This window comes from Ranitomeya variabilis, chromosome 4 (assembly GCF_051348905.1).
Source record: "Ranitomeya variabilis isolate aRanVar5 chromosome 4, aRanVar5.hap1, whole genome shotgun sequence".
Lineage (NCBI taxonomy): Eukaryota > Metazoa > Chordata > Amphibia > Anura > Dendrobatidae > Ranitomeya > Ranitomeya variabilis.
The window spans coordinates 629256065-629281298 of NC_135235.1; the positions used below are offsets into that span (position 1 = coordinate 629256065).

The 25234-nt window shown below is 42.3% G+C and overlaps 1 protein-coding gene across 1 annotated transcript in view; it reads right to left on the bottom strand.

Annotated features, from left to right (window-relative positions):
• LOC143768139 (uncharacterized) overlaps positions 1-25234 on the bottom strand; it is a 103113-nt gene that overhangs the window by 30542 nt on the left and 47337 nt on the right. The window contains exons 11-14 of the mRNA XM_077256826.1: positions 25061-25184; positions 24880-24977; positions 23776-23893; positions 819-2059 (exon numbers count right to left, since the gene is read on the bottom strand). Of these exons, the coding sequence (XP_077112941.1) occupies positions 819-2059; positions 23776-23893; positions 24880-24977; positions 25061-25184 (1581 nt within the window). The remainder of the gene's footprint in view (positions 1-818; positions 2060-23775; positions 23894-24879; positions 24978-25060; positions 25185-25234) is intronic.

Sequence of the window (25234 nt, forward strand, 5' to 3'; positions counted from 1 at the left end):
GAAGCAGTTTATAAAAGCTCTACCAAAAGGAGAGACTTTTATGTACCTGTATACCAAGTTTCAGGGAATGTTCAAAACAAAACTGAAGGAAAGTGTTTTTTGGGTCCTGGTGTTCGAAAACTCATGAAGGACGACGTCTTAAAAAAAAAATGAATGCTGTGTAGAAAAGGGCTTGGAATTCTTTTAAAGAAGCCATGAAGAAATTTCTAGGTAATAACAAAGATCCAACATTTAAGTCCATCGTGGAGAACATGCTGAAAGACTTGGGTTGTCTGATGAATTTGAAGTTGCATTTTTACATTCCCATTTGGACAACTTTCCTTAAAATCTTAGTGCTGATATCAAAGAGCAAAGAGAAAGATTTCATCAGGATATCATGGAAATGGAACAACGATATTAAGGTAGATAGAAAGTGAACATGATGGGTGACTGCTTGTGGATGCTTCACAGAGAAGATCAGCATTCTTACAATAAAAGAAAAGGTATCAAGAGAAGCTTTGAAGTGAAAATGAAAATGCGCAAGAATTAATTTTCAATAAAGTTGCAGAATGAATGTTCAATAACTTTTTATATATAATATTGTGTACATTTTTGATTACAATAAATATTTTTCTTGTTCATCTCGCTTGTATGTAATTTCATATGCGTTTTGTGTAAAATCCATACGTGATGGTTAAAAATAGAAGCTTTTTTAAATCAAGAGAAAACACAGAATGAGTCATTGTGTTTGAAAAAAAATCATAAACCCAAATTTTGCAAAAAAATTAGTTTTGATTATAACATTTCCTACATTTTAAGCATGAAAATCTATTTTCTCAGGTGTGAATAATCTGATGTCTAAGAAGATTTGATTTGGATGTAAAATATTTCCCACATTGGGAACATGAAAATGGCTTCTCTCCTGTGTGACTTCTCTGATGTTTTTCAAGATTTGATTTCGCTGTAAAAAATTTTCCACATTGTGTACATGAAAATGGCTTCTCCCCTGTGTGAACTCTCTGATGTGTAACAAGATTTGATTTCACTGTAAATTTTTTCTCACATTGGGAACATGAAAATGGCTTCTCCCCTGTGTGAACTCTTCGATGTGTAAGAAGATATGATTTGTTTGGAAAATATTTCCCACATTCTGAACATGAAAATGCATTTTCCCCTGAGTGAATTCTCAGATGTGCAATAAGATTTGTTTTCTGATAAAAACATTTCCCACACACTGAGCATATAAATTGCTTATTTCCTGTGTGAGTTTTTCGATGGTTATCAAGATCAGATTTCTGAGAAAAAAATTTCCTACATTCTGGACACGAAAATAACTTCTCTCCGGTGTGAACTGTTTGATGCCTAACAAGAGTTGATTTTTTTGCAAAACATTTCCCGCATTTTGAACATGAAAATGGCTTCTCCCCTGTGTGACTTCTCTGATGTGTAACAAGATGTATTTTCTGATTAAAACATTTACCACATTCTGAACATGAAAATGGCTTCTCCCCTGTGTGACTTCGCTGATGTGCAACAAGTTTTGATATCTGATTAAAAGATTTCCCACATTCTGAACATGAAAAGGTCTTCTTCTCTGTGTGAGTTCTTTGATGTTTAAGAAGATTAGATTTGCGAGAACAACATTTCCCACATTCTGAACATGAAAATGGCTTCTCCCCTGTGTGAATTCTTTGATGTGTAACAAGATTTGTTTTCTGAGTAAAACATTTCCCACATTCTGAACATGAAAATGGCTTCTCCCCTGTGTGAATTCTCTGATGTGTACCAAGAGTTGATTTGTCTGTAAAACATTTATCACATTCTGAACATGAAAATGGCTTCTTTCTTGCGTGATCTCTTTGATGTTTATCATCCCTTTGGTTATTTTGTTTTAAAGTCTCTGATGAATCAGTTGAAAGAACCTGTTGAAAGGGATCAGATGATCCATCTATACTGTGAAAGGCTGGAGGTATATCTTGGATAATGACATACTCTTCATATGTATCTGGTGTAATACTATGGTCATCGGCTTTAACATCTGGAAATATCATATGTTCCTGTGAGCTCCTGGCACAGTGTTCTGCAAAAATGAAACCATTGATATTATTCAATAACAGTGCATTATATGCATATTAATTCTAATAAATATATTATATCATTTATTTATTAAAGTGTCGAAACAATTTGTAGTAAAATTAAATTTTGAACTGAGTAAGACTTTGGCTGCAACAAAAGATTTTAAACAATGGGAAGAGGGTCATGTGACACATAAAACTTATTGAGAATTTCATAAGAAAAACAATGGTGTGCTTTTGGTTTTAACATAACTTTATTCTTTTATGAGTTATTTACAAGTTTATGACCATTTATAAAATGTGTTCAAAGTGCTGCCCATTGTGTTGGATTGTCAATGCAACCCTCTTCTCCCACTCTTGACACACTGATAGCAACACCGCAGAAAAAATGCTAACAGGCTTCCAGTATCCGTTGTTTCAGATGCTGCACTTCTCGTATCTTCACAGGATAGACAATTGCCTTCAGATGACCTAAAGGATAAAAGTCTAAGGAGGTCAGATCGGGAGACCTTGGAGGCTATTCAACTGGCCCACGACTTTTCAAGAAAGGCATCCAGTCCCTTCTTAAATTTTAGTAGTGAATCACACATTAAAACATCATACGGCAGAGAGTTCCATAGTCTCACTGCTCTTACAGTAAAGAATCCGCATCTGTGATTCTGATTAAACCGTCTTTCCTCCAGATGTAGAGGATGCCCCCTTGTCCCTGTCTCAAGTCTAAGAGTAAAAAGATCATCAGAAAGGTCTTTGTACTGTCCCCTCATATATTTATACATTGTAATAAGATCACCCCTAAGTCTTCCTTTTTCCAAACTAAATAACCCCAAGTGTAATAACCTGTCTTGGTATTGCAGACCCCCCAGTCCTCTAATAACCTTGGTCACTCTTCTCTGCACCCACTCTAGTTCAGCTACGTCTTTCTTATACACCGGAGACCAGAACTGTACACAGTATTCTAAGTGTGGTCGCACTAGTGACTTGTATAAAGGTAAAGTTATGCTCTCCTCATGAGCATCTATGTCTCTTTTAATGCATCCCATTATTTTATTTGCCTTTACAGTAGCTGCCTCACACTGGCCACTAAATGTGAGTCTGTCGTCCACCCATACACCCAGGTCTTTTTCAGTGATAGTTTTGCCCAGCGTTTTACAATCAAGCACATAATTATACATCTTATTTCTTCTGCCCAAGTGCATGACCTTATATTTATCCCCATTAAAACTCATTTGCCATTTATCAGCCCAAGCTTCTAGTTTACATAAATCCTCCTGTAATATTAAATTGTCCTCTGTATTGATTACCCTGCAGAGTTTAGTGTCATCTTCAAATATTGAAATTCTACCCTGTATGCCCCCTACAAGGTCATTAATCAGTATGTTAAAAAAAAGCTGGCCTAATACTGACCCCTGCGGTACTCCACTGCTAATCACGACCCAGTCTGAGTGTGCTCCATTAATAACCACCCTTTGTTTCCTATCCCTGAGCCAGTTCTTGACCCACTTACACATATTTTTCCCTATCCCCATTGTTCTCATTTTATGTATCAACCTTTTGTGCGGCACCGTATCAAAAGCTTTTGAAAAGTCCATATACACTACGTCCACTGGGTTCCCTTGGTCCAGTCCGGAACTTACCTCTTCATAGAAATTGATCAGATTAGTTTGATAAACCCATGTTAATATTGGGTCATGAGGTTATTCTTCTTCAGATACTCCAGTATAGTATCTCTTAGAGCAGTGTTTCCCAACTCCAGTCCTCAAGGCCCACCAACAGGTCTTGTTTTCAGGATTTTGTTAGTATTGCCCAGGTGATAATTGCATCACCTGTGCAATACAAAGGAAATCCTGAAAACATGATCTGTTGGTGGGCTTTGAGGACTGGAGTTGGGGAACACTGCCTTAGAATACCCTCCAGGATTTTACCCACAGTAGAGATTAATCTTACTGGCCTATAATTTCCTAGATCAGTTTTTGTCCCCTTTTTGAATATTGGCACTGCATTTGCTATACGCCAGTTCTGTGGTATAGACCCTGTTATTATGGAATCTTTAAAGATTAAAAATAATGGTCTATCTATGACAGCACTTAATTCCTGTAGTACTCGGGGGTGTATCCCATCTGGGGCTGTGGATTTGTCAACTTTAGTGACTTTTAGATGCCGCCGTACTCCCTGCTGGGTTAAGCAGGTGACATTTAATGGAGAATGTTTGCTATCACTGATCATGTTGTCCGTCATGGGATTTTCTTGTGTAAATACAGTTGAAAGTCATGTAGCATATTGGCTTTTTCCTCATCCTCATCCCCCATTTCACCCAGACTATTTTTAAGGGGGCCAACACTATCATTTTTTAGTTTATTACTATTTATGTAGTTAAAGAATATTTTGGGATTATTTTTACTCTCTCTGGCAATGAGTCTGTCTCAATCTTTGCTGCCTCGATTTGCTTTTTACAGAATTTATTTAATTGTCTGTATTTATTTAATGCCTCATCACTACCTACTTGCTTTAATTCTTAAAATGCTTTCTTTTTGTCACTTATTGCGCCCCTTACAGCTCTATTTAGCCATATTGGTTTCCTCCTATTACTAGTATGTTTATTCCCATATGGTATATATTATGCACAGGTCCTATTCAGAATGCTAATAAATGTCTCCCATTTTTTTTGTATAGTTTTATGTCTCAGGATATCATCCCAGTTTATTGAGATAATCTCTCAACCGTTGGAAATTTGCCTTCCTGAGTAGAAGCAACCTTTTGAGCTAGTACAGTCATGAGTCTTCTTGGAATGATGCAAAGTTTTTCACACCTGGATTTGGGGATCCTCTGCCATTTTTCCTTAAAGATCCTCTGCAGTTCTGTCAGGTTGGATGGTGAACATTGGTGGAAAGCCATTTTCAGATCTCAACAGAGATGTTCAATTGGGTTTAGGTCAGGGCTCTGGCTGGGCCATTCAACAATGGTCACAAAGTTGTTCTGAATCCACTCCTTTGTTATTTTAGCTGTGTGCTTAGGGTCATTGTCTTGTTGGAAGGTGAACCTTTCGCCAAGTCTGAGGTCCAGAGCACTCTGGAAGAGTTTTTCATGCATGATATCTCTGTACTTGGCCACATTCAAGTTTCCTTTAATGACAACCAGTCGTCCTGTCCCTGCAGCAGAAAAACACCCCCATAGCATGATGCTGCCACCACCATGTTTCACTGTTGGGATTGTATTGGGCAGATGATGAGCAGTGCCTGGTTTTCTCCACACATACCGCTTAGAATTATCACCAAAAAGGTCTATCTTCATCTCATCAGACCAGAGAATCTTATTTCTCATCCCATAGTCTGGGAGTCCTTCATGTGTTTTTCAGCAAACTATAAGCGGGCTTTCATACGTCTTGCACCGAAGAGAGGCTTACGTCGGGCCACACTGCCATAAGTGCCCGACTGGTGAAGGGCTGCAATGATAGTTGACTTTGTGGAACTTTCTCCCATCTACCTACTGCATTCTCTGGAGCTCAGCCACAGTGATCTTGGGGTTCCTCTTTACCTCTCACCAAGGCTCTTCTCCCACGATTGCTCAGTTTGGCAGGATGGCAGGTCTAGGAAGACTTCTGGTGGTCACAAACATCTTCCATTTAAGGATTATGGAGGCCACTGTGCTCTTAGGAACCTTGAGTACTGCAGAAATTCCATTGTAACATTGGCCAGATCTCTGCCTTGCCACAATTCTGTCTCTGAGCTCCTTGGCCAGTTCCTTTGACCTCATGATTCTCATTTGGTCTGACATGCACTGTGAGCTGTGAGGTCTTATATAGACAGGTGTGTGCCTTTCCAAATCTAATCCTATCAGTTTAATTAAACACAGCTGGACTCCAATGAAGGAGTAGAACCATCTCAAGGAGGATCACAATGAAATGGACAGCGTCTGACTTAAATATGAGTGTCTGAGCAAAGGGTCTGAATACTTATGACCACGTGATATTTCAGTTTTTCTATTTTAATAAATTTGCAAAAATTTCTACATTTGGTTTTTTTTCAGTCAAGATGGGGTACATAGTGTACATGAATGAGAAAAAAAATGAACTTTTTTGAATTTACTAAATGGCTGCAATGAAACAAAGAGACAAATTTAAAGGGGTCTGAATACTTTCCGTACCCACTGTATGCACTCCCGGCATTCATAAGTGTACGTTGGTTGTCGGGAAGGAGTTAATGACCTAAACATAGCACAGAAAGAAAAATTCTATCTTTGCATCAGGGTGGACACTGAGCAGGAGACAGTTGCACTGAGTTCCGATGATAAATTCTGCAGTGGACTGATTGTGACATCTGGAGTCAATTTCTTCTAGAACTGTCAGACCTAGAAGAAACTGATGATTTACTATCCAACCTCTAATTCTCTGTATACTGCCGTGACTTTGCTCTCGGATTGGATATGATTTTGTGTAAACGTTGTCTAAAACAGATCTGGGCTTTTCCTGTTGTGAATTTACTTTTTGGCTCCCTCTAGTGGCTACTAGTGATTTGGCTCTGGGTATGTCAGTCATTCCTCTTATGCTCACCTGGGTCGTTAGGTCAGGGGTGTTGCTATATAAGCTCCCTGGACCTTCAGTTCAATGCCTGGCAACGTTGATATCAGAGCTAATCTGTAGTGCTCTTGTCTACTTATCCTGGTTCCTGCTTGATTAAGCTAAGTCTGCTTTTTGCTTTTGCTATTCGTTTTTGTTTGCATTTTTGTCCAGCTTGTATAGAATCTGTATCCTGACCTTGCTGGAAGCTCTGGGGCGGCTGGTGTTCTCCCCCCGGGCCGTTAGACGGTTCGGGGGTTCTTGAATCTCCAGCGTGGATTTTTGATAGGGTTTTTGTTGACCATATAAGTTATCTTGCTATATTCTGCTATTAGTAAGTGGGCCTCTCTTTGCTAAACCTAGTTCATCTCTGTGTTTGTCATTTCTTCTTGCCTCACCGTTATTATTTGTGGGGGGCTTGTATCCTACTTTTTGGGGTCTTTTCTCTGGAGGCAAGAGAGGTCTTTGTTTTCCTCTTCTAGGGGTAGTTAGCTCTCCGGCTGGCGCGAGACATCTAGCGACCAACGTAGGCTGTCATGATCTCTGCAGGCAGAGATCATAGCAAGCCTATAGAGGGACAAGCTCTCGGAAGATGGAACTATACTGACCATGAACTAAGCCTGCCGCGCAACTAGAAATAGCCAGGTAGCATTTCCTATTTATCGCTAGATGCCCAGCTCTGGCCTAAGACCTAAATAGCTAGCAGAGGGAAATATAAGACCTGGCTCACCTCTAGAGAAATATTCCAAAGAAGACAGTAGCCCCCCACATATAATGACGGTGAGTTCAGATGAAACAACAAACGCAGCAGGAAAATAGTCTTAGCAAATTTGAGGTCCGCTTACTAGATAGCAGAAGACAGATAGTATACTTTCATGGTCAGCAGAAAAACACTAACAAAACACCATCCAGAGATTACCTTAAACTCTGGCATTAACTCATAACGCCAGAGTAGCAATCCCTGATCAACGAGAGCTTTCCAGACACAGTAACAAAACTTCAGCTGTGAACTGGAACAAATAGGCAAAACAAAACATGGACAAAAGTCCAACTTATCTAGTAGTTGTCTAGAAGCAGGAACAAGCACTGAGAGGCATCAGATAACATTGTTGACCGGCAAGAAACCACCAGAGAAATGAGCTTAAATAGCGACACCCACTACTGATGGAATCAGGTGAAACAGGAAAGAGGATGACAAGTCCAATTCCACAAGCGGCCACCGGGGGAGCCCAGAATCCAAATTCACAACAGTACCCCCCCCTCAAGGAGGGGGCACCGAACCCTCACCAGATCCACCAGGGCGACCAGGATGAGCCCTATGGAAGGCACGAACAAGATCAGAAGCATGAACATCAGATGCATTGACCCAAGAATTATCCTCCTGGCCGTAACCCTTCCAGTTGACCAGATACTGGAGTTTCCGTCTGGAAACACGAGAGTCCAAAATTTTCTCCACAACGTACTCCAACTCACCCTCAACCAACACCGGAGCAGGAGGCTCAACTGAAGGTACAACAGGTACCTCATACCTGCGCAATAACGACCGATGAAAAACGTTATGAATGGAAAAGGACGCAGGGAGGTCCAAACGGAAAGAAACAGGATTAAGAATCTCCAATATTCTATAAGGGCCGATGAACCGAGGTTTAAACTTAGGAGAAGAGACCCTCATAGGGACAAAACGAGAAGACAACCACACTAAATCTCCAACACAAAGCCGAGAACCAACACGACGATGACGGTTGGCAAAACGCTGAGTCTTCTCCTGGGACAACTTCAAATTGTCCATAACCTGCCCCCAGATGTGATGCAATCTCTCTACCACCGCATCCACTCCAGGACAATCCGAGGATTCCACCTGACCGGAGGAAAATCGAGGGTGAAACCCCGAATTACAGAAAAACGGGGACACCAAGGTGGAAGAACTGGCCCGATTATTGAGGGCGAACTCTGCCAATGGCAAAAAAGCAACCCAATCATCCTGGTCAGCAGAGACAAAACACCTCAGATATGTCTCAAGGGTCTGATTAGTCCGCTCGGTCTGGCCATTAGTCTGAGGGTGAAAAGCAGATGAAAAAGACAAATCTATGCCCATCCTAGCACAGAATGCCCGCCAAAATCTAGACACAAATTGGGTACCTCTGTCAGAAACAATATTCTCAGGAATACCGTGCAATCGGACAACATTCTGAAAAAACAGAGGAACCAACTCAGAAGAAGAAGGCAACTTGGGCAGAGGAACCAAATGGACCATTTTAGAGAAACGGTCACAGACCACCCAGATGACAGACATCCTCTGGGAAACAGGCAGATCTGAAATAAAATCCATCGAGATGTGTGTCCAAGGCCTCTTAGGAATAGGCAAGGGCAACAGCAGTCCGCTAGCCCGAGAACTACAAGACTTGGCCCGAGCACAAACGTCACATGACTGCACAAAGACTCGCACATCTCGTGACAGAGAAGGCCACCAGAAGGATCTTGCCACCAAATCCCTGGTACCAAAAATTCCGGGATGACCTGCCAATGCAGAAGAATGTACCTCAGAGATGACTCTGCTGGTCCAATCATCCGGAACAAACAGTCTATCAGGCGGACAACGATCCGGTCTATCCGCCTGAAACTCTTGCAAGGACCGCCGCAGATCAGGAGAAACGGCCGACAAAATTACTCCCTCCCTAAGGATACCTGTGGGTTCAGAATTACCAGGAGAGTCCGGGTCAAAACTCCTAGAAAGGGCATCTGCCTTAACATTCTTAGAACCCGGTAGATATGACACCACAAAATTAAAGCGAGAAAAAAATAAAGACCAGCGCGCCTGTCTAGGATTCAGGCGTCTGGCAGTCTCAAGATAAATCAAATTTTTGTGGTCAGTCAATACCACCACCTGATGTCTAGCCCCCTCGAGCCAATGGCGCCACTCCTCAAACGCCCACTTCATGGCCAAAAGCTCCCGATTCCCAACATCATAATTCCGCTCTGCGGGCGAAAATTTGCGAGAAAAGAAGGCACAAGGCCTAATGACGGAGCAGTCGGAACCTTTCTGCGACAACACTGCCCCAGCTCCGATCTCCGAAGCGTCAACCTCAACCTGAAAAGGCAGATTCACATCAGGCTGACGCAACACAGGGGCAGAGGCAAAACGGCGCTTAAGCTCCTGAAAGGCCTCTACAGCATGAGGGGACCAATTAGCAACATCAGCGCCTTGTCTGGTCAAATCAGTCAGTGGTTTAACGACATCCGAAAAACCAGCAATAAATCGGCGGTAAAAGTTGGCAAAGCCCAAAAATCTCTGAAGACCCTTAAGAGAGGAGGGCTGAGTCCAGTCACAAATAGCTTGCACCTTGACGGGATCCATCTCAATGGAAGAGGGAGAAAAAATATACCCCAAAAAGGAAATTTTCTGGACCCCAAAAACGCACTTAGACCCCTTCACACATAAAGAATTAGACCGCAGAACCTGAAAAACTCTCCTGACCTGCTGGACATGAGAGTCCCAGTCATCAGAAAAAATCAGAATATCATCCAGATATATTATCATAAATTTATCCAGAAAATCGCGGAAAATATCATGCATAAAAGACTGGAAAACTGAAGGGGCATTAGAAAGACCAAAAGGCATGACCAAATACTCAAAGTGGCCCTCGGGCGTATTAAATGCGGTCTTCCACTCATCCCCCTGCCTGATCCGCACCAAATTATACGCCCCACGAAGATCAATTTTAGAGAACCACTTAGCACCCTCTATACGAGCAAACAAATCAGTAAGCAATGGCAATGGGTATTGATACTTAACAGTGATCTTATTCAGAAGCCGATAATCAATACATGGTCTCAAAGAGCCGTCTTTTTTTGAGACAAAGAAAAACCCAGCTCCCAAGGGAGAAGAAGATGGACGAATATGTCCCTTTTCCAAAGACTCCTTTATATATTCCCGCATAGCAGCATGTTCCGGCACAGACAAATTAAACAAACGACCTTTTGGATATTTACAACCCGGTATCAAATCTATGGCACAATCGCACTCACGGTGCGGAGGTAACGACCCAAGCTTGGGTTCGTCAAAGACGTCTTGATAATCAGAGAGGAACTCAGGGACTTCAGAGGGAATGGACGACGAAATAGAAACCAAAGGTACGTCCCCATGAATACCCTTACATCCCCAGCTCAACACAGACATTGCTCTCCAGTCCAAGACTGGGTTGTGAGACTGCAACCATGGCAATCCCAGTACCAAATCGTCATGTAAATTATACAGCACCAGGAAACGAATAATCTCCTGGTGATCCGGATTGATACGCATGGTTACTTGTGTCCAGTATTGTGGTTTATTATTAGCCAATGGGGTGGAGTCAATCCCCTTCAGAGGAATAAGAGTCTCCAAAGGCTCTAAATCAAAACCACAACGATTGGCAAAGGACCAATCCATAAGACTCAGAGCGGCGCCAGAGTCAACATAGGCGTCCGTGGCAATGGATGACAAAGAGCAAATCAGGGTTACAGACAAAATAAACTTAGACTGAATGGTGCTAATGGAAACAGACTTATCAAGCTTCTTTGTACGCCTAGAGCATGCCGATATAACATGAGTAGAATCCCCACAATAGAAACACAATCCATTCTTCCGTCTAAAATTCTGTCGCTCGCTCCTGGACAGAATTCTATCACACTGCATACTTTCTGGCGTCTTTTCCATAGACACCGCCAGATGGTGCACCGGTTTGCGCTCCCGCAGACGCCTATCAATCTGAATAGCCATTGTCATGGACTCATTCAGACCTGCAGGCAAAGGGAACCCCACCATAACATCCTTAACGGCATCAGAGAGACCTTCTCTGAAAGTTGCCGCCAAGGCGCACTCATTCCACTGAGTAAGCACAGACCATTTACGGAATTTTTGGCAGAAAACTTCAGCTTCGTCTTGCCCCTGAGATAGTGCCATCAAAGTTTTTTCTGCCTGAAGTTCCAAATGAGGTTCCTCATAAAGCAAGCCCAAGGCCAGAAAAAACGCATCCACATCGCGTAACGCAGGATCCCCTGCTGGCAATGAGAAGGCCCAATCTTGAGGGTCACCCCTGAGCAAGGAAATCACAATCCTAACCTGCTGAGCAGGGTCTCCAGCTGAACGAGACTTCAGGGACAAATAAAGCTTACAATTATTTCGGAAATTCTGGAAGCTAGCTCTATTCCCTGTGAAGAACTCCGGCAAAGGAATTCTCGGCTCAGATACCGGAGCATGTACCACAAAATCTTGTAAATTTTGTACTTTCGTGATGAGATTATTCAAACCCGCAGTTACACTCTGGAGATCCATTATTGTCAGGTGCACACAGAGCATACAGAGATTAGGAGGAGAGAGAGAAAAAAGACTGCAGCAAGGCAGACTGGAGGAAAAAAAAAAAAAAAAAATTCCAGCAGACTTCTTATAACTCTCCTTTCTCAACCAGGGTCTTTAACACTTTATTGGCCGGTCAAACTGTCATGATCTCTGCAGGCAGAGATCATAGCAAGCCTATAGAGGGACAAGCTCTCGGAAGATGGAACTATACTGACCATGAACTAAGCCTGCCGCGCAACTAGAAATAGCCAGGTAGCATTTCCTATTTATCGCTAGATGCCCAGCTCTGGCCTAAGACCTAAATAGCTAGCAGAGGGAAATATAAGACCTGGCTCACCTCTAGAGAAATATTCCAAAGAAGACAGTAGCCCCCCACATATAATGACGGTGAGTTCAGATGAAACAACAAACGCAGCAGGAAAATAGTCTTAGCAAATTTGAGGTCCGCTTACTAGATAGCAGAAGACAGATAGTATACTTTCATGGTCAGCAGAAAAACACTAACAAAACACCATCCAGAGATTACCTTAAACTCTGGCATTAACTCATAACGCCAGAGTAGCAATCCCTGATCAACGAGAGCTTTCCAGACACAGTAACAAAACTTCAGCTGTGAACTGGAACAAATAGGCAAAACAAAACATGGACAAAAGTCCAACTTATCTAGTAGTTGTCTAGAAGCAGGAACAAGCACTGAGAGGCATCAGATAACATTGTTGACCGGCAAGAAACCACCAGAGAAATGAGCTTAAATAGCGACACCCACTACTGATGGAATCAGGTGAAACAGGAAAGAGGATGACAAGTCCAATTCCACAAGCGGCCACCGGGGGAGCCCAGAATCCAAATTCACAACAGTAGGCATGTTCCCCGGCTACTTCTAGGGTTGGCGTTAGGAGTAGATATATGGTCAATCCAGTTACCACTGCCCTATCATCTGGATTTTTGTACTTCGCAGACGTGCTGATATCTCTGAGACCCTCGCCATTGGGGTCATAACAGTTTGCCAGGCCAGTATTAAATGTTAAATGCATTGCAGAAGCGGGATTATAGGAAAGAAAGTTCTGAGTTGTTTTTTTTTTTTTTTCTCTTTCTCTCATTTTTTTTTCCTTTCCCCTTTACCTCTGAGTGGCTTGTGATTGCTGCAGACATGAATGTCCAGACCTTGATTACAAGTGTGGACCAGCTTGCTGCTCGTGTGCAGGGCATACAAGATTATGTTACCAGAAATCCTATGTCAGAACCTAAGATACCGATTCCTGAACTGTTTTCCGGAGACCGATTTAAGTTTAGAAATTTCAGGAATAATTGTAAATTGTTTTTGTCCCTGAGACCCCGTTCCTCTGGAGACTCCGCTCAGCAAGTGAAAATTGTTATTTCTTTTTTACGGGGCGACCCTCAGGATTGGGCTTTCTCGCTGGCGCCAGGAGATCCGGCATTGGCTGATATTGATGCGTTTTTCCTGGCACTCGGTTTGCTTTATGAGGAACCCAATCTTGAGATTCAGGCAGAAAAAGCCTTGCTGGCTATGTCTCAGGGCCAGGACGAGGTTGAAGTGTATTGCCAAAAATTTCGGAAGTGGTCCGTGCTGACCCAGTGGAACGAGTGTGCATTGGCTGCAAATTTTAGAAATGGCCTTTCTGAAGCCATTAAGAATGTGATGGTGGGTTTTCCCATTCCCACAGGTCTGAATGATTCCATGGCCCTGGCAATTCAAATTGACCGGCGGTTGCGGGAGCGCAAAACCGCAAATTCCCTCATGGTGTTATCTGAACAGGCACCTGATTTAATGCAATGTGATAGAATCCTGACTAGAAATGAGCGGAAAATTCATAGACGCCAGAATGGCTTGTGTTACTACTGTGGTGATTCTGCACATGTTATCTCAGCATGCTCTAAGCGTCTTACTAAGGTTGTTAGTCATGTCGCCATTGGTAATTTGCAACCTAAGTTTATTTTATCTGTAACTTTGATTTGCTCACTGTCATCGTATCCTGTCATGGCGTTTGTAGATTCAGGTGCTGCCATGAGTCTTATGGATCTGTCATTTGCCAAGCGCTGCGGTTTTGTTCTTGAGCCATTAGAAAATCCTATCCCTCTTAGGGGTATTGATGCTACGCCATTGGCAGAAAATAAACCGCAGTATTGGACACAGGTTACCATGTGCATGACTCCTGAACATCGGGAGGTGATACGTTTTCTTGTTCTGCATAAGATGCACGATTTGGTTGTTTTGGGTTTGCCATGGTTGCAGACCCATAATCCAGTCTTGGACTGGAAGGCAATGTCAGTGTCAAGTTGGGGCTGTCATGGAATTCATGGAGATTCCCTGCCTGTGTCTATTGCTACTTCTACGCCTTCGGAAGTTCCGGCGTATTTGTCTGATTATCAGGATGTCTTCAGCGAGTCTAGGTCAAGTGCATTGCCTCCTCATAGGGAATGTGACTGTGCAATAGATTTGATTCCAGGCAGTAAGTTTCTTAAGGGAAGACTGTTTAATCTGTCGGTACCTGAACATACTGCGATGCGTTCATATATCAAGGAGTCTCTGGAGAAGGGGCATATCCGTCCTTCTTCTTCCCCTCTTGGTGCGGGATTCTTTTTTGTAGCCAAAAAGGACGGATCTTTGAGGCCTTGTATTGACTATCGGCTTTTAAATAAGATCACTGTCAAATTTCAGTATCCTTTGCCGTTGTTGTCAGACTTGTTTGCCCGGATTAAAGGTGCCAAGTGGTTCACCAAGATAGACCTTCGCGGTGCGTACAACCTTGTGCGCATTAAGCAAGGAGATGAATGGAAAACCGCATTCAATACGCCCGAAGGTCACTTTGAGTACTTGGTGATGCCATTTGGGCTCTCTAATGCACCTTCAGTTTTTCAGTCCTTTATGCATGACATTTTCCGGAAGTATCTGGATAAATTTCTGATCGTTTATCTGGATGATATTCTGTTTTTCTCTGATGATTGGGACTCGCATGTGGAACAGGTCAGGATGGTTTTCAAGATTTTGCGTGAAAATTCTTTGTTTGTTAAAGGCTCAAAGTGTCTCTTTGGTGTACAGAAGGTTCCCTTTTTAGGGTTCATTTTTTCTCCTTCTGCTGTGGAGATGGACCCAGTCAAGGTTCGAGCTATTCATGATTGGACTCAACCCTCGTCAGTTAAGAGTCTTCAGAAGTTCTTGGGTTTTGCTAACTTCTACCGTCGTTTTATCGCTAATTTTTCTAGCGTTGTTAAACCGTTGACGGATATGACCAAGAAAGGCTCTGATGTGGCTAACTGGGCTCCTGCTGCCGTGGAGGCTTTCCAGGAGTTGAAGCGCCGGTTTACTTCAGCGCCTGTTTTGTGCCAGCCTGATGTCTCACTTCCCTTTCAGGTTGAAGTGGATGCTTCGGAGATTGGGGCAGGGGCCGTTTTGTCGCAGAGAGGCCCTGGTTGCTCTACTATGAGACCTTGTGCCTTTTTCTCTAGGAAGTTTTCGCCGGCAGAGCGAAATTATGATGTGGGCAATCGGGAGTTGTTGGCCATGAAGTGGGCATTTGAGGAGTGGCGTCATTGGCTCGAGGGTGCTAAGCATCGTGTAGTGGTCTTGACTGATCACAAAAATCTGATGTACCTCGAGTCTGCTAAACGCCTGAATCCTAGACAGGCCCGCTGGTCATTGTTTTTCTCCCGTTTTGACTTTGTGGTCTCGTATTTGCCAGGTTCTAAGAATGTGAAGGCCGATGCTCTGTCTAGGAGCTTTGTGCCTGATGCTCCTGGAGTCGCTGAACCTGTGGGTATTCTTAAAGAAGGAGTTATATTGTCAGCTATTTCTCCAGATCTGCGACGTGTGTTGCAGAGATTTCAGGCTGGTAGGCCTGACTCTTGTCCACCTGACAGATTGTTTGTGCCTGCTAAATGGACCAGCAGAGTCATTTCCGAGGTTCATTCCTCAGTGTTAGCAGGGCACCCGGGAATTTTTGGCACCAGAGATCTGGTGGCCAGGTCCTTTTGGTGGCCTTCCTTGTCAAGGGATGTGCGGTCATTTGTGCAGTCCTGTGGTACTTGTGCTCGAGCTAAGCCTTGCTGTTCTCGTGCCAGCGGGTTGCTCTTGCCTGTCCCGAAGAGACCTTGGACACACATCTCTATGGATTTCATTTCAGATCTTCCGGTGTCTCAGGGCATGTCTGTCATCTGGGTGATATGTGATCGTTTCTCCAAGATGGTCCATCTGGTTCCTTTGCCTAAGCTGCCTTCCTCTTCTGATCTGGTTCCTGTGTTCTTCCAGAATGTGGTTCGTTTGCACGGCATTCCTGAGAATATTGTGTCGGACAGAGGATCCCAGTTTGTTTCCAGGTTCTGGTGATCCTTTTGTGGTAGGATGGGCATTGAATTGTCGTTTTCGTCCGCTTTTCATCCACAGACTAACGGACAAACGGAACGAACTAATCAGACTCTGGAGGCGTATTTGAGGTGTTTTGTCTCTTCTGATCAGGATGATTGGGTGACCTTCTTGCCGTTGGCTGAATTTGCCCTTAATAATCGGGCTAGTTCTGCCACCTTGGTTTCGCCATTTTTTCGCAACTCTGGTTTCCACCCTCGTTTTTCCTCGGGACATGTGGAGCCTTCTGACTGTCCTGGGGTGGATTCTGTGGTGGATAGGTTGCAGCGGATCTGGAATCATGTGGTGGACAACTTGAAGTTGTCACAGGAGAAGGCTCAGCGTTTTGCCAACCGCCGCCGCGGTGTGGGTCCCCGACTTCGCGTTGGGGATTTGGTATGGCTGTCTTCTCGATTTGTTCCTATGAAGGTCTCCTCTCCCAAATTTAAGCCTCGATTCATTGGTCCTTACAAGATATTGGAGATCCTTAATCCTGTATCCTTTCGCCTGGATCTTCCGGTGTCGTTTGCCATTCACAACGTATTTCATAGGTCCTTGTTGCGGCGGTACGTTGTGCCTGTGGTTCCTTCTGCTGAGCCTCCTGCTCCGGTGTTGGTTGAGGGCGAGTTGGAGTACGTGGTGGAGAAGATCTTAGATTCTCGTCTCTCCAGGCGGAGGCTTCAGTACCTGGTCAAGTGGAAGGGCTATGGTCAGGAGGATAATTCCTGGGTGGTCGCCTCTGATGTGCATGCGGCCGATTTGGTTCGTGCCTTTCACGCCGCTCATCCTGATCGCCCTGGTGGTCTTGGTGAGGGTTCGGTGACCCCTCACTAAGGGGGGGGTACTGTTGTGAATTTACTTTTTGGCTCCCTCTAGTGGCTACTAGTGATTTGGCTCTGGGTATGTCAGTCATTCCTCTTATGCTCACCTGGGTCGTTAGGTCAGGGGTGTTGCTATATAAGCTCCCTGGACCTTCAGTTCAATGCCTGGCAACGTTGATATCAGAGCTAATCTGTAGTGCTCTTGTCTACTTATCCTGGTTCCTGCTTGATTAAGCTAAGTCTGCTTTTTGCTTTTGCTATTCGTTTTTGTTTGCATTTTTGTCCAGCTTGTATAGAATCTGTATCCTGACCTTGCTGGAAGCTCTGGGGCGGCTGGTGTTCTCCCCCCGGGCCGTTAGACGGTTCGGGGGTTCTTGAATCTCCAGCGTGGATTTTTGATAGGGTTTTTGTTGACCATATAAGTTATCTTGCTATATTCTGCTATTAGTAAGTGGGCCTCTCTTTGCTAAACCTAGTTCATCTCTGTGTTTGTCATTTCTTCTTGCCTCACCGTTATTATTTGTGGGGGGCTTGTATCCTACTTTTTGGGGTCTTTTCTCTGGAGGCAAGAGAGGTCTTTGTTTTCCTCTTCTAGGGGTAGTTAGCTCTCCGGCTGGCGCGAGACATCTAGCGACCAACGTAGGCATGTTCCCCGGCTACTTCTAGGGTTGGCGTTAGGAGTAGATATATGGTCAATCCAGTTACCACTGCCCTATCATCTGGATTTTTGTACTTCGCAGACGTGCTGATATCTCTGAGACCCTCGCCATTGGGGTCATAACATTTTCCACTGAATGGGTGAAACGTCTCTATCACCAGCTAATTAAATTGGCATTATTAACTCCATCCCACAAAATATATCACAGCACAAATCATACTGCATCATAAGATATCAGACAAATCAATAAATGGTCATTTCTGGTGGCTCAGATCTATAGCCTTGATCTTTTTTCACTTGAACAATCTTCCAAGCTGATTCTTGACACAATCATGGTTGAACCTCTTTCCTGTAGCGGTTGATACTCCTGGGTCTGTTTTTGATCATTTCAATACTATCTGGTAAGAGTCTAGTAATATACTAAACAAATCAGCTGACAGGAGCAAGTGCAAGAGTTTCTCGTTTAATGGCTCCAATTCTTTACAACTAGCAATTTTTCATGCTTTCATTTTAACTTAGCCGTTCTATACCATTCATATCTGCTACACAGCCACAGTCTCTTGACAAATTCAATTAAAGTGCTTCACTCAACTCTTCTGTTTATCTGTTCTTGACCCTCCTGCCATACCTAGCTCTGCTAACTCACTGGGCTCAGCTCTACTATTTATCCAGTCCACGTAAGGAGCTGCCACATACTCTGCCCATTCGCTAAGTCTACTCAAAGGTGCTGCTATCTTGACTATCCCTCATCAGTCTCTCTACGCTGACCCTCCAGCTTCTTAGTGGACTCAACAGATCCACTTGCCGTTTAGTCTCCACAGCCTATGTTCCTTCTATCGGATCGAGTGCTGCACCAATGTAATCTGCATGTACAACTGCATTACAACTACACATGCATACCAAGGGCTTTGATCTACCTTTCCAGGTGAGACTTAACACCTGGGGATATTTCTCTAAGCTGACATTGAGGTGTATACATGGCATTGAATTTTAAAATACTGGTGGCCTACCATAGCTCAAGATGACAGGGACTGTGGGGTCCGTGCCGCAGTCTGTCCTTATTATTACTACTTTGATCATTGCCCAATGCAGGGAGACTATTTAGTAACCATGTTTTCCTCCTGGGACTTGTGGCTCTGGGAAGTGAAGAAGCTTTGGGGTTAAATTCCATTAGTTTGTGTTTCTTCCTGCTGCCAGCCCTGGGTTGGGCTTCTCACTATTTAAACTCTTGAGAATCAGTATTCACTGCAGTTATAACCTAAATCGCTCTGGTTGTTTATCACATATCCTGTATTTTAGTGGATATTCTTGTTTTTGAGAAAGAGTAAGACTCTGTAGTTGAAACGCGTTGATCGTCGTCACTGGTGTGCCAGGTGTTTGCTATGCATATTATTTGAAGAACATTATACATTTTTAAGTTGTCCAATAAAGTTTCACAAAGTTTTAGCTGCCTCCCCTCAGCTGGATCATTTCTCCTCTTGTTCTCATTTGGCGTGGGTGCTCACCCCGATCCGTGCTGGGCGTTGGCAGATTTGGGGATTTCATCGCAGACCAGTAAGCTGACTATTTTTTTAAAATTATTCTTATTTTTGAGTACAACTGCTTTGCTAACATTTCTCCTGCTTGATGATTTTATATCTACCCGTACCTCCTGGTTCTGAGCCGGCTACCAGACAATTCTTCCTGCCAGTTTGCCCCATCGAACAGCAGCTGACTCCCTTTCCCCAGCCTAGGGGTACATGTGTAAGTCCAGATCCCTGTACAGCAATTAACTAGCTCCAAGCTTGTTCAAATTAACCATCTTAAGAGCTGCCAAGTGACCACGATCAGTGCCCCAACGACAGAGACTTTGTAGAGTTATTCTGTCTAGTTACTACCTTTGTCTGTTCCGGATTTCTCAAGAAACCATATCACTATGGACGTTATAACAGAATTAATCTGCTAATTTTACTGTACAGTTATTTGACTGATTGTGGACTGATTTTTTCAAAAAGGTTTACTTCTTCTAACAGGTTTTCCTGCAACTACCAGTGGCACATCTTTCATCTACATCAACCATTGCATATCATCTCTGATAGACCTACAGAATTTGTAGCAATGTACTGGAGTGTGTTAAGAATCATAGAATGTTGAGTTGGAGGGAACTTCAAGGGTCATTGTGTCCAACCCCCTGCTCAATGCAGAGCAGGATTCACTAAACCATCCCAGACAGATGTCTGTTCAGCTTCTATTTGAAGACTTCCATTGAAGGAGAACACACCACTTCTTGTGGCAACCTGTTCCACTCATTGATCACCCTCACTGTCAAAAAGTTTTTTTTTTAATATCTAATCTGTATCTTCTTCCTTTCAGTTTCATTCCATTGCTTCTCATGTTTCCATGTGCAAATGAGAAGAAGGATGATCCTTCTAGACTGTGACATCCCTTAAGATATTTGTAGACAGCTATTAAGTCTCCTCTTAGCCTTGCAAGCTAAAAATTCCCAGATCCTTTAATCATTCCTCGTAGGGCATAGTCTACAGTTAGCTGACTATCTTGGTAGCTCTTCTTTGAAACTGCTCCAGTTTTTTAATATCTTTTTAAAGTGTGGTGCCCAGAACTGGATTCAGTATTCCAGATGAGACCTGACCAAGGAGTAGAGATGTATAATTGATTCACGTGATTTAGACTCTATACCTTTCTTAATACATAATAGAACTATGATTGCCCTTTGTTATGCTGCATCACACTGTTGACTCATGTGCAGTCTGTGATCCATTAGTATACCCAAGTCTTTTTCACATGTGCGGTTGCTTAGTTCTATTCCTCCCATTTGGCAGATGTCATTGTCATTTTTCTTGCCCAGATGTAGAGTCTTCCATTTCTTCCTGTTAAATACCATTATATTAGTTGCTTTCCATTGCTCAAGCTTATCTAGATCCTCCTGAATCCTTTCTCTGCCTTCCCTAGTGTTAGCTATCCCTCCTAGCTTTGTATTGTTTGCAAATTTGATAATTTACCTTTGGTTCCCTTATCTAGATCACTTATAAAAATGAGTCTTGTGGTAGCCCACTTGAAACACTCTTCCAATTGGATGTGCAAACATTTATTACCACTATATGAGTACGATCACTGAGCCAGTTATGAATCTAAAAACCGTGGCCTTGTCAATCACATAATTGGTCATTTTTTTCAATAAGGATAGCATGAGATACTTTATCAAATGCTTTGCTGAAGACGAGATATAATATAACTACCACATTTCCCTGATCCATTTAGTCAGTGATTCCATCAAAGAAGGAAATTAGATTAGTCTGGCATGACTTATTTGCTACAAATCCATGCTGGCTCTAGTTAATTACTGTATGCTTATTCAAGTACTTACATAAATGCTGTTTAATAATTTGTTCAAAGATCTTTTGTGGTGTAGAAGTAAGGCTCGCTAGTCTACAATTTCCTGGCACCATCTTTTTTCCTTTTTTAAAGACAGGGACAACATTTGCTGTTGTGAAATTGGATTCTGGGCTCCCCCGGTGGCCACTTGTGGAATTGTACTTGTGTGCATCATCCCCTCTGTTCACCTGCTCCTATCAGGATGTGGGAGTCGCTATATAACCTTGCTCCTCTGTCAGTTTCATGCCGGTCAACAATGTAATCAGAAGCCTTTCTGTGCATGTTCCTGCTACTAGACAACTCCCAGCTAAGTTGGACTTTTGTCCTTGTGTGTTTTTGCATTTTGTTCCTGTTCACAGCTGCTGTTTCGTTACTGTGTCTGGAAAGCTCTTGTGAGCGGAAATTGCCACTCTGGTGTTATGAGTTAATGCTAGAGTCTTAAAGTAATTTCTGGATGGTGTTTTGATAGGGTTTTCTGCTGACCATGAAAGTGCCCTTTCTGTCTTCTTGCTATCTAGTAAGCGGACCTCGATTTTTGCTAAACCTATTTTCATACTACGTTTGTCATTTCATCTAAAAACACCGCCAATATATGTGGGGGCCTCTGTCTGCCTTTTGGGAAAATTTCTCTAGAGGTGAGCCAGGACTGTCTTTTCCTCTGCTAGGATTAGGTAGTTCTCCGGCTGGCGCTGGGCATCTAGGGATAAAAAAACGTAGGCATGCTACCCGGCCACTTCTAGTTGTGCGGCAGGTTTAGTTCATGGTCAGTATAGTTTCCATCTTCCAAGAGCTAGTTCTCATATATGCTGGGCTATGTTCTCTCGCCATTGAGAATCATGACAATTTGCCCTTCTCCTATCTTCTGGCACTTCTCCTGTTCTCCAGGATTTTTCAAAGATTCTGGCTAGTGGTTCCGCACTTTCCACTTCTAACTCTTTCAGTACCCTAGCATGCAATTCATGTGGACCAGCAGATTGAAAATTCATTTAAATTAGCCAAGTGTTCCCTTACCACATCTCTATTTATAGATAATGTGGATTCTTGTATTCCTTTGAAGGCACAGTGAAGGTCAATTGATGTTACAATTACTTTATTACAGAACACAGATGCAAAATTGGAATTTAAAAGTTTGGACCTTTCCTACCCTCTTTCTGAATCCATAAAAATCTGTCCTTCTGAAGTCCAACTTTAAAATTTGAGTCCTCGCTGGTCTTCCTTTTCTTGTAATCAAAAATTCGAGGATAGCATGATTGCTGCCTCCTAAATTCCCAGCCACCTTTACATCCTCAAACATTTCCTCCCTGTTGGTAAAAATTAGGTCCAAGATTGCAGACCCACTTGTTCTTTCTTCAACATTTTGAAAGATAACGTTTTCAGCAAGAGAAGATAAGATTTTACTCTACACATTACTTTTGCCTCAAGAGATTACCAACAAATATCTGGATAGTTAAAATCTCCCATGATCACTATGTTGTACTTTTTTGAGAACAGAGATATCTGATGTAAAAAGAGTTCATCCATATCTTCAGTCTATTGTAAACGCTTACAATAGTGTCCTTTCTGTTCTTCCCTGCTTGTTTTCTTACCCAAACAGTTTCTACAGAGCTACCAGTCTCTGCAGCTTGGATTTCTGTGGAGATATACATTTTCCTAACATGCAATGCAACACCTCCTCACTTCTTGTTAATCATGGTTCATATTTCTAATAAATAAGCTGTAGCAGCTCCAATTCTCCATGTTTGTTTCTCATGCTCTGTGCATTTGTAATAGATACATTTTAGTTTGTAGTCGGTTTCTCTTGCTCTACTATTTTCATTCAGAGTTTGTTTTTGTTCTTTATTTCCACTTCTAGTAGCAGGGTTCTCAAGAGAATTCATTAGCTGCATATTTTTTTCTGGCAGTATATATCCTGTACATATCCCATAACAAGGCATCTACCAAATATGTGTTTTCTTATTTTCGTAAGCTGCAACCCATCTCTAGCAAGTCATACTTTGTATTCTGTGAATTATTGCAGGTCCAGTTAGATTTATTTTCTTCTTACCCACCACATCAATCAGGACAATTCCATAGACTACAAACTGCACATTCCAGCATCTTTGCAGAGTCTCTATTTCATGTGTCTCATCTAAGTCAATAGGCCAAAATCATTTCTCTAGAAGTCCTGCTGTTATGTCAGAGTTTTCTAATCCATGTCCTTAATTCAGGTTTGAGTAAAATAAATGTACAGATATCCTGAATAAATGTATTATATTTCATGGGTTGGAATAATTATGGTCTTACCTATGATAAAACAATAAGGCATAGTCACCTTATAACTGGGACCATTTCAGCCTCTCACTAACATCAGTAGTGACCAATACATTGATGCTGTGACCAGTGATTTGATGCAGCAATCATGTTTCTGTACATCCAGAACACAACGTACGGAGACTAACTCTCTTTTTATTCTAAAAAGCATCATTTTAATTTTGCCTAGTTCAATTTTGCAAAAACATTGCAGTAAAAATAAAATAAGTATGAAAATGCTGAGTAATACAATCTAAAAATTCATCGTATAATTGTATCAGCATCTGGATGAATAAAATATGTAACTTCTTTGTATTTAGTGGTTACTACTCACCTGTGTAGTCATCTGTAGGAATCTCCTCTTTACACTGCTCATCACCCCATGCATCTTTACACTGCTCATCACCCCACGCATATGTCTCTGTAGTAATAATATGGGTCAACTGTTCACCCTGAAACAAATATTATAAATATGGAAAAGTTGTGTGAAAAATAGAAAATATCAGAAATTAACAAGATGACCACAAATCAAATGACAGCAGTAGCTATCACATAGCTGCTGGTCTCCTGTACAAATCCAACAACCTGTTAGCTCCTAATTCTAACCCGCAGCCTCCACAACTAGAAAATTGTAAGAAGATCTAGACAACACTAATGTCTATGGTCAGCTTTATTCTGCCTTCTCCACCAAATATAAAACATATAATGAATGATCACGTTATTAGAGTCACCCATCTAGTAGAGCATTAAAACTTTGTGGCCATCAGAATCTCAGCAATTTGCTGTTGTTGAATACACTTATTGAAATGTTGGCCATTGAAGGCAGGATACTTTTTCACAAAACCTTGTGACATGGGGCATTATCCTTTTACCACAGGGTAAACAGCTGCCATGATGAGGTGAGCTTGGTCATCTACAACAATCAGTTCACACAAATTTCCTATTCTATTATATATTCAGTTACAATTTGCATGAATTGTGCACCACGTGTTTGCCAAGAATGGTTCTTGATATCTTTTTTGATGAGTCGTTAACATCCACATGATCCCCTTTCAATGGTAGTTTATAATTGATCACAACGTTCTCTGTATACTCCTGACACAGTATATGTATAAATCTCACAAAGTTGGCAGTTTCTGAAATACTGGCCCTGACCCTAGCACCAATGATATGCCTTATTCAAAGTTGCTCAGAGCACTCTTGTTTTTCATTATACTGTGGATTCATACTGAAAAATTATCACTTCTTTTCTTGCTGCACTCTGGGGTCATTGGTCTAATTTCCATATATGGAAACTCTAATTATGAAAGAAAAGGAGTCTCTAATAAATTGGCCATTCAGTGTATAATACGGGTGAATAAAACAAGACTGAACACAAGACATTCACAGCCTTGAATACATCATAGGGGAGATCTAATGACACCTTCTCTCCATCTACCTGATGATCTTGAGGAACATTGGGATCTTCTTGTTTACAGTCCTGTGGAAGAAGAGGACGTGGACATCTCTCTGGTGTTGAACTCTTACTGGATAGAACTGGAGGAAACACATATAGTAACTGAATTAGTTCTTTACATACAAATGATTATAGGCCGTGTGTATTTAGTCCTGTTCATTACCTGGTGACGTGAGGGGTTGGGGATCAGCCATCATGATGTCCTTGTACTGATCTCTGTTTCCTTCTAAATACTCCCTCTCCTCCATGGAGAAATAGACTGCAACATCTTGAAACCTTATAGGAACCTGACACATACAATGATACCATCATCCCCCCGATCCCTTCATAGCGTTAC